Below are 13,301 nucleotides of genomic sequence, written 5' to 3' on the forward strand. Positions count from 1 at the left end.
AGTCTTGTTCAGAAAAAGAAGGAAATGTATATGTTTAGGGGGCTAAGCACGCAGGTGAATCAAATAAATAAGACTAACATTAATTCATCATGGTGCTTTATAAATGGAAAATATAAGTCAATGGATAAACTGGTAATTCAGAAGACATACAGTTACTAAGTGTTAACTTTCTTTTCTTTGTTTCACAGTAATGAAATTTAAGCACAGACCCCGTTTCCTTGAGTTCCTTGTTCAAGTTATGCAAAAATCTCTCAATGAAGAGAAATTTTTTCAATTGCTGGAATGGTCAGGTCCCATCCAGGATTTCTTAAAAAGGTACTGATTAAATAAGTATTAGAAACCAAATAATTCTCCATAGACTTTGCCATATTTCTCTGGGTGCGCAGAGTCTTTTGGGTTATTTTGGGTTAGAGAATCAGCATGGCTCAGTGGAAAGAGCATGGGCTATGCAGCCTGAGGTCATGGGTTCAAATCCCGGCTCTGCCAATTGTCAGCTTTGTGACTTTGGGCAAGTCACTTAACTTCTCTCATCTGTAAAGTGGGGATTAAGACTGTGAGCCCCCCGTGGGACAATCTGATCACCTTGTAACCTCCCCAGTGCTTAGAACAGTGCTTTGCACGTAGTAAACGCTTAATGCCATCATTATTGTTATTTTACCGAAGAGATTTAATAGTACATTATACTAGAAACTGGATATTCTCTCCCAGTGCTTAGTACAGTGCTCTCTATAGAGTAAGTTCTTAATAATTCCTATTAGTACCTCTAAAATAAATAATATTCTGGCTCAAAAGGGGCCTGGCTATAAGAACACAGTTTTCTTGCTTGGCTAATGTTGGTGAGGATTCAGATTCTGACTGGAAAGGGCCTTATGAGGCAGGTATGTGGTGGAGCAGGATTAAACCCAGGTCCTCTGATTCTCGGGCCCATGCTCTTTCCACTGGGCCACACTGCTTCTTTTAGCAAGATTCATTTTTGTTAATTCCTACATTTCTTAAAAGAGAAAACAACTCCAGGCATCAAAAACATTAAGTACACCATCCACGTTGGCCTCTATGCTAATGCCACACCCCCACTCGTAGGTGCACTTCAGTCAGGGACGTCTTCCTTGAATAGGGGAATTATAATTACTACTACTACTGCTACTCTACTGTAAGTACACTGAGGAGATGGGTGGTCTCAATTGCTTGCCTTTATGGGTCCTCTATTCATGTAAATATTTATGGGGGCATCAGAACTATATGGGTAGGCTAACTAATTTGCTATTTATGGTTTAGGAGAAATGACACCATTCTTGGGAACAAGAAAACTCCAATCAGGGAAACTCCTGGAAATCTAAATCCTGGTGAAGATGTGAGTAGGCCCACTACAGCTTCAACGGAATTTTCCAGAGTGAGTTTCATGTGGGTCTCTAGTTCACTAAGACATTGAAAATAGCAGGAGTTTTACTGTACCACAGTCCTCCAGTTATGAAATATGAGCAGTATACATTATCAATCCCCATGATTTCTCAGTGAAATGTTAAGCAGACTTGTTTTGATGGAGGTCAGAAGGCTCAACAACTTGTGCTATATTGAATTTAAATGCTGCCACTTGAAGAGCTTTGTTTCAGGTTGTGTAAATTTAATTGAAACAAGAGGTGCACAAGAATAAGGATACTCAGAGAGGGAATAGCCTCAAGGCAGAACTCACTTCTTAAGCCCTGAGTAGAACCAAGAAGAGAAAAATGGTGCATCGTTGTTGAGTTTTGGCCAGATAGTGGTATATTCAAAGTAAAAATTTGGGGTTCATGTGTTAGCAGAGCTAAAGCAGAATGCACTATGGGTTAGGTGGAAGGACAATGAGCTCCTCACAACCAGATATGGATTGTTTTGGGCTCTTTGATTTTGGGCTTTCCCTGCCCATATCCTGCCAAGTATATGGCAGTACCGAACCAGGATGGGTGAAGGAAGGGAACTGTATAACATGTACAATGTTGGCTGGATTCGTTAGTTTTTCTGTTAATTAGATTGAGTCAGGGGAGAGAGGAAGAGTGGTATTGCCATGCTGCCCTGAGTTATATTGCTGAGCAACTCTTGTTTTATAGTTATGTTTTATCTTTAATGCTTAATTATTGGTTGTTTCTACTTGTATGTAGCCCTCTGAGTTGTGAGTTCCTTGAGGACTTAAGCTTCTCTAATCCGGGATTTCTTTGTATTTTCCCAGGTGCCTTAGTCTAATAGCATCACATGCATTGCAGGCACTTATTAATGGCATTTGAGCATGATCATGATATCACGTCACCGTAAAGATAATTTACAAAATTAGTAGAAAAGGATTCTGCAGGTGTTTCTTTTAGAGGAGTTTGATTAAGAATTGCATAAAATACAGAGTTCAAATCCAGGAAAGAAAATATTTTTAAGTGTTGTGTCAGGCACTGTGATAAGTATCTCAACGTCTTTTGGTGAAATGTGATAGTCAGTTTACAGTTTATATATCCCAATGTGATATTATTTGAATGCCTCAGTTTTGAATGCCCACCTATTACTACTCTTTACTACTCGGTAGTAATATTTATGGAGCGCGCCCTGTGTGCAATGCACTGTACTAAGTGCTTGCCAAGTACCTAACAGACAAGTGACAAGTTATCTACCTACAGATGAGCTTAGATTTTGATGAGGGTGGCAGACATAAAAACACATATCTTAAAGTCACTGCGATGGGGTAACAAACCTAAAATGCACTATTTTTACTTCATTGGATAATGGATTTATAATATTCACTAGTTCTCCTCTTTGTTCTGTATGTTTTTTCTTCCTTTTTCATTTTCTTCTCTAACTGTTGTTCTTGATGATTAAACAACTCATTATTTTGGGGGTTCCCTTGAGCTCAAGAGTCTTCTACAAAAAGGCCTCTAAGTGTAATGTCAGGAGGATAGTCTCTTTCAGGATACATGACTCGGGCCTGCTCTCGACTGGATCTCACTTGAGCAAGAGGTTTGTCTTGCTAGTAGATTGGGACCTTAATTCAGGACTGCTCTAGTGAAACCTAAAGGGTTCCTCTAATATTTACGGGTAAGGTATACCCTCTCAGTGTGAGTAGAATTGTAAGGTAAATTTACATCACTTGTATGTACTGCCTCTTTTGCTCTATTTCCTCCCCCATGTCAGCTTTGTATTTCAAAATGTCTTTATAGCTCCCTCTTTCCCATTTATCCCATTTCCTACTTGTAGTCTCATCTTTATGTCTCTATTGTTGTTTTTTATCATCTTTAAGGACTTTACTTTCTCCTGCTCTAGGGATAGGAGTGAGGCAGAGAAAACAGCTAGCTTCATTAACAGCTTTTAAAATGAATTGGCAGTTACTCAGCACGATGCTCTCCTTGAACCTATACTCTGCCTAACTTTTCCATCTTTTTTGGCCTCTATTGGCTTTCTTCTTTCCTGACACATTGGGAAGGTGTTTTAGTATAAGAATAGCACTGTTTATTCCTCTTGGTTCTAAATTTTCTTTCACTGAGTGTTAACATGAAATGATTTGAATCGTCATCCTTAAGCTATATCAGAAGATAGGACTGTATTTAACTGTGGCTGGCGCATTAGGTTGAACTTTCTTTAGGCTATGGTCCTCAGCCCTATAATCACCAATTTTCAGATAGGTTTCAGGTTTTTTCCAGATGGCATTTGTGAAATTTCACAAATGTCACAGCCATATTACAGAATGAAAGATGACCACAGGAATGCTGTAATGTTTTAATAAAGCAGATGGCATTGAGCCATGAGAAAAATAATACTTCAAAGATGATCAAATCTTTGTATAAGTGACTCATAGTGATTACTGTTATCCCAACTGGAGCTCTTGAGGGTAATAATAATAATGATAGCATTTGTTAAGTGCTTACTATGTGCAAAGCACTGTTCTAAGCACTGGGGAGGCTACAAGGTGATCAGGTTGTCCCACGGGGGGCTAACAGTCAATCCCCATTTTACAGATGAGGTAACTGAGGCACAGAGAAGTTAAATGAGTTACCCAAAGTCACACAGCTGACAACTGGAGGAGCTGGGATTTGAACCCAAGACCACTGACTCCAAAGCCCGTGCTCTTTCCACTGAGCCTACTACAGTGTTCCCTTCTGAGGCTGCAGAGAGGGAATAATCTACCTCCTTTCCCCCCTACTTTTTTGCTGGCAGCAGGCATGAGTACTTCAAAGGGAAAAATATTCCAGCAATTTGCATTATTTCCCTTCACCCATCTCCCTAATGTGTAATAAAGAGCTATCAGAATGGGAGCAGACTAGTGATGACCCCACCAAAGGCAGAATCTACAAGAAGTCCACCCTCTACCATACCAAAATGGCCCTGGATAATCTCCCAAATGGAAGTGTATAGCATCTGTAGTATGTCAGTACAAAGAGCTATTTAGAAACGTTAAACTGTATGCAAAGAGGGACATGCATTTTTCCTTGTGCCTCAACTGAAGTCCATACATGGTACCAAGAAGAATGAAGAGCATGGGACTTGCTAATGATTAGCATCAGTTTTCCAGAAGAGAATCACAGGATCACGGAGTGAGAAAGGACTTTGAGAGATCATCAGGTCCAGCTCCCTGCTACCCAGAGTAATTCCTAAATCATCCGAGGCAGATGGTTGGTGATTCTATTTTAAAAGATCTCTGGAAAGAGAAATTCCATTCATCCCTTAGTGGTCTTATCCAATGTCTCTCTATCTCAGCAGTCAAGAAATTCTTCTTTATATAACCGAACACTTTTTTGAAACAAAAATGCGTAAAGGATTGACTCTGAGGTCTTTTTAATAGCCCATTTTCTCCCCACATTCTGAGTTTTAAATTGTTACTCACCAGGATGGAAGTGGCCGCAGGCCAGGCTGGTAAAATATCACAAAGAAAAGCTGATAAGTCAGATAACTGATATGGCTGCTCTCTTATTCTGAAAGGCCGTGGCAAAAGGAGAGGGAAGTATACATAGCTCTCAGTATAATTTAGATTAGTGATAATCTAGTGAAGTTTAATTTAGTGAAAACCAAACAGTCTAAATTGATAATGAAATATAATTATGCAGCAATGGTATCATGAAACATAAGTTTTAGGATAATTGTGCGGATATTTTATCATGAATACCCTTTTGACAAATATAGAAGTTTTTAAAATTACATGAAACAGGCAATTTCATCTTGGTGTATTAAAAAAAGCTGTACTTTATTTTAGGTGCAAATTATGAAACTGCTCAGAGTACACCTAGGGAATATTTAGAGTTTAAGATAACTCTTCCGATTGTTTTTAAGAGTGTGGAGTCGACGGGTTTGAAAAAAACAAGTAGAATGGAGACCGCAGTTCCTACAAAAAGACGACAATCAAGGGAATTTTATACCAAACGATACTCAAGTCAAGAATTTGAAAAGTAAGTACATTGAACTGAAATTTGAGGTTTGCACACTTTTAATTACATCATGTAAAAGTTGAATGAAAATTTGAAAATCAGATTTGTTTGGTACAATTTTGTGTTGTTTGTAACTTTTTCCAAAATGGCATTCTAATAGCAAATATAATCACGGTGAGACCTTAGACTCCTTTCATCTGGAATTTGTGATCATTCAATTGCCCACTTTTTTCCTTTGCCCTTTCTATTGTTTCCACAATAAGAAAGTGTTTGATTGTCACTGTGACAATTAAGCTTCAATTAAGCTATAAGTTGGAGAACTGTAGAAACAGCTAGTAGCATGGGGAAGTAGGGGAAACAGCAAGAGATAGCCCAGAGGTAGCAAACTGTTCTGCTACTTTGTTGTTAACCGGCTTCCTGCAGATGTCTTTGTTCTCTGACAGCATTAAAAGACAAATGAATATTAAGTGGAAGTGTTATTTAGCTTTACAGTCTCCTTTGTCTTGATGACATTTTTCAATGTTTGAAGAACATGTAAATGTTGAAGCACAGACCTGGGAATGAGTACAGACCTGGGAATCAGAAGGACCTGGGTTCCAATCCCGGCTCTGCCAATTGCTTTCTGTGTGACCTTGGGCAACTCACTAAGCTTCTCTGTGCTTCAGTTTCCTCAACTGTAAAATGGGGATTAAATACCTGTTCCCCCTTCTACTTTAACTGTGAGCCCAATGCGGGACAGGGATTGTGTCCGACCTAATTAACTTTTACCTATCCCAGAATTTAGAACAGTGCTTGACATTTTAAGCATTTAACAAACACCATAAAAAAAGTTTTGCTCACTTTTATACTGTGTTAAAATCATCCCTAACACTGAGCTTGTTAGATGTTGGTATCTTAGCACTTCTTTTTGGTCTTTACCCTAGGAGAGCTTAGGCATTTTTCCAAAATGCCTATGGTAATTAGCATAATAGGTTTCAAATTTTTCAATCTGAGATGTATTTTGGCATGGAAAAAATAGTTATGGGATTGGGGAAATGGAAAGGAGCAGAATCCCATCATCAAGTATGACAATTTTAGAAAGAGATAATATGTCCTAAGCTATTTATTAGCATCAGAAGCCCTTGCTTCATGGGGTTGAAATTGAGACCGCTTAACTGCATTACCCAAACTAGGACCAAAATTAACTTTCTTTTATTTAGAGTGATCCAAGGAGAATGTATGATTATAAGCACCAGCCAGAACTCAGTTGAGAGCCCTGTGAAGGCCCCAGGGTTCCTGGTCAAACCAGATAACAACCAATGTCAGGAGTTCATCCAAAGTAACATAAAATACCAAGGTTGAGATTTACAAGATGATATTTGAAGCCACTGTGGTTCAAAGCTGCAAGGGACTAGCTTGATGATTATCAGAAATCAAAAACCATGGGACTCTCCACATGTTTTTGCTTAGGAAAGTGGCTTGACAAAAGAATTTACTATGAGTTATCCCAAATTAACTCCTCCTGGTTTTTGTTTTAATCTCAGTATAACTTAAGCAGAAGGAAATAGTTGACTACAGGGAACTTCCTGACTTTAGCTCAAAGGAGCAAGCAGACAGGCATATCACAACCCAGGGAGCTCATAAATTGAATTTCCTCTGCCAGTTCTCCCTGAGTAAGACCTCGTCCCCTGTCCAGCCATGGCCTTGCTCTCAAATACCTCTGCCTAAAAATTTGCATCGGAAGCATCCTGGAAAGCACCGTACCCATTTTAACTGTTTGAAGAGTCCTTGAGAGTAGTTTAGTGGATAGATTACATGTGCGTATTCTTTAGAGAATCAAATTTTTAATCCTGTTTTCACCTCAACCCTGAAAGAAATCCCAATCCATTCTTTGAAAAAACGTAGTTTTAAAACAAATCGAAAGCAATGATAAAAATAACAGACCTGCTTCCCCTACTTGGTGTTTTGGTTAATGGTAGATAGAGCCAGAACAAGTGTAACTCTAGTCAAGGATGGATAAATTGAGTTCATGGATTTCTGGCAGAGATAAATAGGAAAGCTAAGGTTACTGTCCCCAAATACATGAAATGTAAATGAGGATAATGGGTTTATAAAATACAGCTTCAGGCTTTGAAGATGCAGGAACTCAGTTCTTTTCAATTTTGATATAATGTTCAAAGACTCCATTGGATCAAATCCTTACTGACTTTATAAATTAACCTAAATTCTAAATTTGAACTTACTGTAGTTATTGTTCTTTCTCCATTATTAGATAGATGAGAGTTTCTAGATTTATAGTTTGTGTAACTCTGAAAATTTTCTTCCTGGATCGGTACCTGGATCGGTACGCAAGGTATGATGGCAGAAAAATGGCTTCCAAATGTCTGATCGAATTCTTGAGTCCATTTATACTATACCACTTGAAAAGAAAAAAACTCCATCAGTTGTTTACTGAGGAAATGCCATGGAGATCTCAGATGAACATATATCTGGCAATGGCGCACTTCAATGTATTTAGAAAGCAACTAGAAGATTCTACAAATATTAAAGTTTGCAATTCTCAAAATATGATCAGGTAGAGTAAATTTTTTTAACTACAAGATCTTTAATCACGTTTCTAGGAATTCCGTGTGGATTAGCTGATAACCATGACATATGTATGGGAGTCTTGCCTTTTCATCTCTCTGATCTCTTTGTCCATTACCCTCTTTCCCTTCTCCATCTTCTGCTCACTTACTTTCAGAAGTCCCCCTCCACACTTCCCTCCCGACCCTTAGCCATAGGTTTATTGTCATCCTTCAGCACTCCTCGGGCAGTATTTTCCAGCTAGGTAGCTAGCGCACTGAGAGATTGGTCAAAGAAATCATTATTCCCAGCCCGTGACTTAAAGTGATGGCCTCGGAAAGTAGCGGGAATCAGTTGTCTGCTACTATAATGGGGCTAGTAGCTCTGCTTTGAGGGAATCATAAGCCCTCCTAAAGTATAATGAGGTCTCATTATGGTTATGGGTGCCCCGAAGTATTTTATTAAAGCTGAATCAGTCGATCAGTGCTATTTTTCAAGGCTTACTGTATGCAGAGCACTGTACTAAACATTTAGGAGCGTATAAGTTACTAGACCTGTTTTCTGCCCGCATGAGCTTATAGTCCAGAAGTTGTTTCTAGTGTTAAATAAAATCACAAAGATCACATCTGCTTTAAGTACACCACCTTCGAGTAGATAACTAGGTTAGAAGTAGGGTGGCCTAGCAGAAAGAGCACAGGCCCGGGAGTCAGAGAACCTGAGTTCTAATCCCAGCTCTGTCACTTGTGTCCTGTTTGATCTTGGCCAAGTCATTTAACTTCTCTGTACCTCAGTTTCCTCATCTGTAAAATGGGGATTCATATATGAGCCCCAAGTGGAACAGGATTATTGTGTATCTACCGCAGTGCTTTCTACAGCGCTTGACGTGTAGTAAACACTTAACAAATACCATAGTTGTCATTATTGTTGTTGCACCAGCATGATATCCAAGAATGTAAAATCAAATGGCACAAAGGCCAATGTGTCTAAGGCTTGCTTACCATTCTCTAAGCTGGAATCCAGGTTTATCACCCCATCGAGTCTGCTTGTCCGTCCATGGACTTTATTCTGCTGCTTTTTATTTTCATCCATGTGCTTCTCTTTCCATGTGGAGGGGGAAAAGCTATATGGGTCTTCTGTAGACAGTGATAGGTAATGATAACAAACACTAAGATCCTTCTTATTCATGGATTATATAAATGCCCACTGGTTCCAACAGTATGGGTGTCACACAACTCAGAAACTAACTGGCTGAAGAGAAATTTCTGGGTTTCACATCCAGCATTTACTTTGCTGACTCCATGTATCTGTTGGCACACCATCCATTACTCAGAGTCCAACTGGAGATAGTCATTAGAGGTTAGATAACAGAGCATACCCTGATGATGATATCCTCTAGACTGGAAGCTCGTTGTGGGCAGGGAGTGTGTCCGTTGGTTGTATTGTACTCTCCGAAGTGCTTAGTACAGCACTTTGCACACAGTAAGCGCTCAGTAAATATGATTGAATGAATGAACTGAATGAAAATGATCTGGAAACACTGCTGGGGCGAAATAAACTACACAGCTCTAGTACATTGGGACATTCCTAAGTGGGTCATCCGATTTGTCTTCAAAGCCCAGGAAGTGAACTCAAGAACTCATAAATTATCATTCCTGCTGAGGTACTAGCTGTTTCTGTGAGAAAGCTAATTCCTTTTTTGTGTTTTCCTCATCCACACAATGGAATAGCAATAATAATATAGCGACTTGTAGCCTATCGTATTTTGGTGATTTAAAGTCAAATAATAATTTTACAAGGCTCTCTGAAAGGAACCTATCATTTGAAAATTTTTTTGTAAATTAAATCTTTTTGAAAGTTTTCTTCATTGTTGCCAATTTGATTACACTTTCTTCTCTAGTGTTTAGTCTGGGGTCTGTTTGGAGAGACTGTGAGCCCGTTGTTGGGTAGGGACCTTCTCTATATGTTGCCAACTTGTGCTTCCCAAGCGCTTAGTACAGTGCTGTGCACACAGTAAGCGCTCAATAAATACGATTGAATGAATGAGAGGCTTGCTTAAGAAATTGGATTTGGCCTAAGAGGTTGTGAAAACTACATTGTAGTGTAACCAAGACAGATGTTATCAATTGTAAGTTTAAAAATTGTAGGAAGAATCATTTAACTTCCTATTAAATCCAAAATTTAGCCTGAAACTGAGGATGTACTTTTTGTTTTGAAAATGATGCTGATTTTCTTTTGCTCTATTTCTTTGAACATCTTTGTGTAACTCGTGGAAATGTTTAAAACATGAAGGATAAATCAATTGAAGTTTATTTTTCGTTTTATTTCTGTAGTTACCAAAGTTTAGACCCCGATCTATTTTCACTCTGTAATTCTGGTTCAGTGCTGGTGGAAGCATCAAATTTAAATCTGGAGAACTACAAAATGATAATGGCGTCCTTTCTTCCATTAAAGAAAAGAAAAGACAAATGGATATCAGGTAATAGACAGTACAGATTTCACCTACATTTTAATGGCTAATTAAGTCATATTCACATTCTGTCACATTTATTGAGTGCTTACTATGTGCAAAGAAATGTACTAAATGCTTGGGAGAGTACAATATAACCATAAACAGGCACATTCCCTGCCCACAGGTGAGCTTACATGATGGCATGCAGAGTATTTTTCAGGCAGAGGAATGCCAACTAAAGATGTTACTATTGGAAATATATTTCAGTGTACCACTGAAATTCACTGTTGGGGCAAGACAATTGTGGTGGGGTTGGGGTGGTGGAGGAGAATGCCTGATCTCGTCCCTGAGGATCCTGGGTATAATAACATAATTTTGGTATTTGTAAGGCACTTACTATGTATCAGGCCCTGTACTAAGCGCTGGGGTGGTTACAAGCAAATAGGGGTTGGACAGAGTCCAATTTTACATTTACAGATGAGGGAAGTGAGGCACCGAGAAGTTGTGACTTGCCCAAGGTGACTCAGCAGACAAATGGCGGAGTCAGGATTAGAACCCATGACCTTCTGACTCCCAGGCTGGTGTTCTGTCCACTAGGCCACACTGCTCCCCTGCATTCTACTTTCCTTCTCAGTTCAGTAGTTAAACTCATCTTTTCACTGGCATCTAACATTCTTCTCACCTGGCCTTGACTTAGTGGCCAGCGGGATGGACCGAGATGGACAATCATCTTCTCTCTTTGACCTATCCTCTGGTGGCTGACCCGAACAAGTAAATGGAAGAACCACAGGGCAGGGAACCAGGAGAGAAGAAAAAGCTTGAGGAATCCACTCCAAATAATCAAATACGTATGACTCTCCATCCCTCCCAAAAGATTGGAGAAGTATTGAAGTGGTCGTGTACAGTACTATTATTATTCTTCAGGCATCTGTTGACACATTATTCATTCAGTCGTACTTATTGAGTGCTTACTGTGTGCCGAGCACTGTACTAAGCGCTAGGAAAGTATAATTCAGCAACAGAGACAATCCCTGCCCACAGTGGACTCACAGTCGAGGAAGGGGGAGACAGACATCAAAACAAGTAAACAGGCATCAATAGCATCAACATAAATAAATAGTTATAGTTATATACACATCATTAATAAAATAAATAGAATTATATGTATGTACATATATACACACAAGTGTTGTGGGGTGGGGACGGGGGTAATAATATTAATAATAATGTTAGTATTTAAGCGCTTACCATGTGTCGAGCACTGTTCTAAGCACTGGGGTAGATACCAGGTAATCAGGTTGTCCCACGAGGGGCTCACAGTCTTAATCCCCATTTTACAGATGAGGCAAGTGAGGCACAGAGAAGTCAAGTGACTTGCCCAAAGTCACACAACTGATCAGTGGCAGAGCTGGCCGTTGATCCCAAACAGGACTCACAGTCTACCTTACCCCCATTTTGTGGAGGAGGCAGCGGGGGTCCAGAGAGGTTGAGTGCCTTGCCCAGGGTCGTAGCGTGGGGCCTTTGTGGATCTGGGATGTTATCTTGGGTCTCCTGGCTCCCAGTTCCAGAGCTCTGTCCTCTAGGTCCCACAAGGCCCAGTGGGGTAGGCAAGAACCACCAACTCCCTGGTTCCTTTCTCATGGAATTGCATCCACCTGCCCACCTTGGGTTTGAACCAGAACCAGGCCGGGCCTGGAGGTGAACTCGGGGTGGTCCAGACTCTGAAGACGTTTTGGTTTAGGCTCCCCATCTCCCGCCTCAGGGTCTCATATGGTCTGAGCGTCTGGAATGACCCTGTCTTCCAGGGATCTCTGGGCACAGGATACTTCCCCACACGGGAGTCAATCAATCGTATTTATTGAGCGCTTACTGTGTGCAGAGCACTGTACTAAGCGCTTGGGAAGTACAAGTTGGCAACATATAGAGACAGTCCCTACCCAACAGTGGGCTCACAGTCTAAAAGGGGGAGACAGAGAACAAAACCAAACATACTAACAAAATAAAATCAATAGAATAGATATGTTCAAGCAAAATAAATAAATAGAGTAATAAATATGTACAAACATATATACAGGTGCTGTGGGGAAGGGAAGGAGGTAAGAATGGGGGGGGATGGAGAGGGGGACGAGGGGGAGAGGAAGGAAGGGGCTCAGTCTGGGAAGGCCTCCTGGAGGAGGTGAGCTCTCAGTAGGGCCTTGAAGGGAGGAAGAGAGCTTGCTTGGCGGTTGGGCAGAAGGAGGGCATTCCAGGCCCGGGGGATGACGTGGGCCGGGGGTCGATGGCGGAACAGGCGAGAACGAGGTACGGTGAGGAGATTAGCGGCAGAGGAGCGGAGGGTGCGGGCTGGGCTGGAGAAGGAGAGAAGGGAGGTGAGGTAGGAGGGGGCGAGGTGATGGACAGCCTTGAAGCCCAGGGTGAGGAGTTTCTGCCCGATGCGCAGATTGATTGGTAGCCACTGGAGATTTTTGAGAAGGGGAGTAACATGCCCAGAGCGTTTCTGGACAAAGACAATCCGGGCAGCAGCATGAAGTATGGATTGAAGTGGGGAGTCCTGGACAGTCTTCTCCAATGGACTCTGTCCAAAACCAAGGGGGAAATATAGCAGTCCCTTTATCTGCTCCCAGGCAAGAATCAAAAGAAAATGGGATTGTGAGGAGAGAAAAACTGGACTCAGATGGGATACTGGAACCCCACAGCTGCTGGACCGCAGGCCTGGGCCTAAAACTACCTGGTCACTGGTGGGGATGGGGGCAGTCGCTGAGCATTTCCTGGGCTGATTGTGCTTAACAGGGATGTGATTTTTTGATATTAACTGCAGCACAGCCTGCTTTATAAAGGAGTGAAAAAAGTTCAAGGAAGTACGTGGTTGCTGCGTGTGACCTTGGGCAACTCACTTAACCTCTCTGGGCCTCAGTTGTCTTGTCTGTAAAATGGAG

The 13,301-nt window shown here is 40.9% G+C and overlaps 1 protein-coding gene across 1 annotated transcript in view; it reads left to right on the forward strand.

The window, feature by feature from the left end:
• The window catches only part of CFAP54 (cilia and flagella associated protein 54), a 186,264-nt gene that overhangs the window by 70,290 nt on the left and 102,673 nt on the right, over positions 1-13,301 (forward strand). Inside the window, exons 31-35 of the mRNA XM_038756067.1 lie at positions 189-315; positions 1,276-1,390; positions 5,278-5,393; positions 7,705-7,926; positions 10,247-10,392. Coding sequence (XP_038611995.1) covers positions 189-315; positions 1,276-1,390; positions 5,278-5,393; positions 7,705-7,926; positions 10,247-10,392 — 726 coding nt within the window. The remainder of the gene's footprint in view (positions 1-188; positions 316-1,275; positions 1,391-5,277; positions 5,394-7,704; positions 7,927-10,246; positions 10,393-13,301) is intronic.

This window comes from Tachyglossus aculeatus, chromosome 14 (genome assembly GCF_015852505.1).
Source record: "Tachyglossus aculeatus isolate mTacAcu1 chromosome 14, mTacAcu1.pri, whole genome shotgun sequence".
NCBI classification, from domain to species: Eukaryota; Metazoa; Chordata; class Mammalia; order Monotremata; family Tachyglossidae; genus Tachyglossus; species Tachyglossus aculeatus.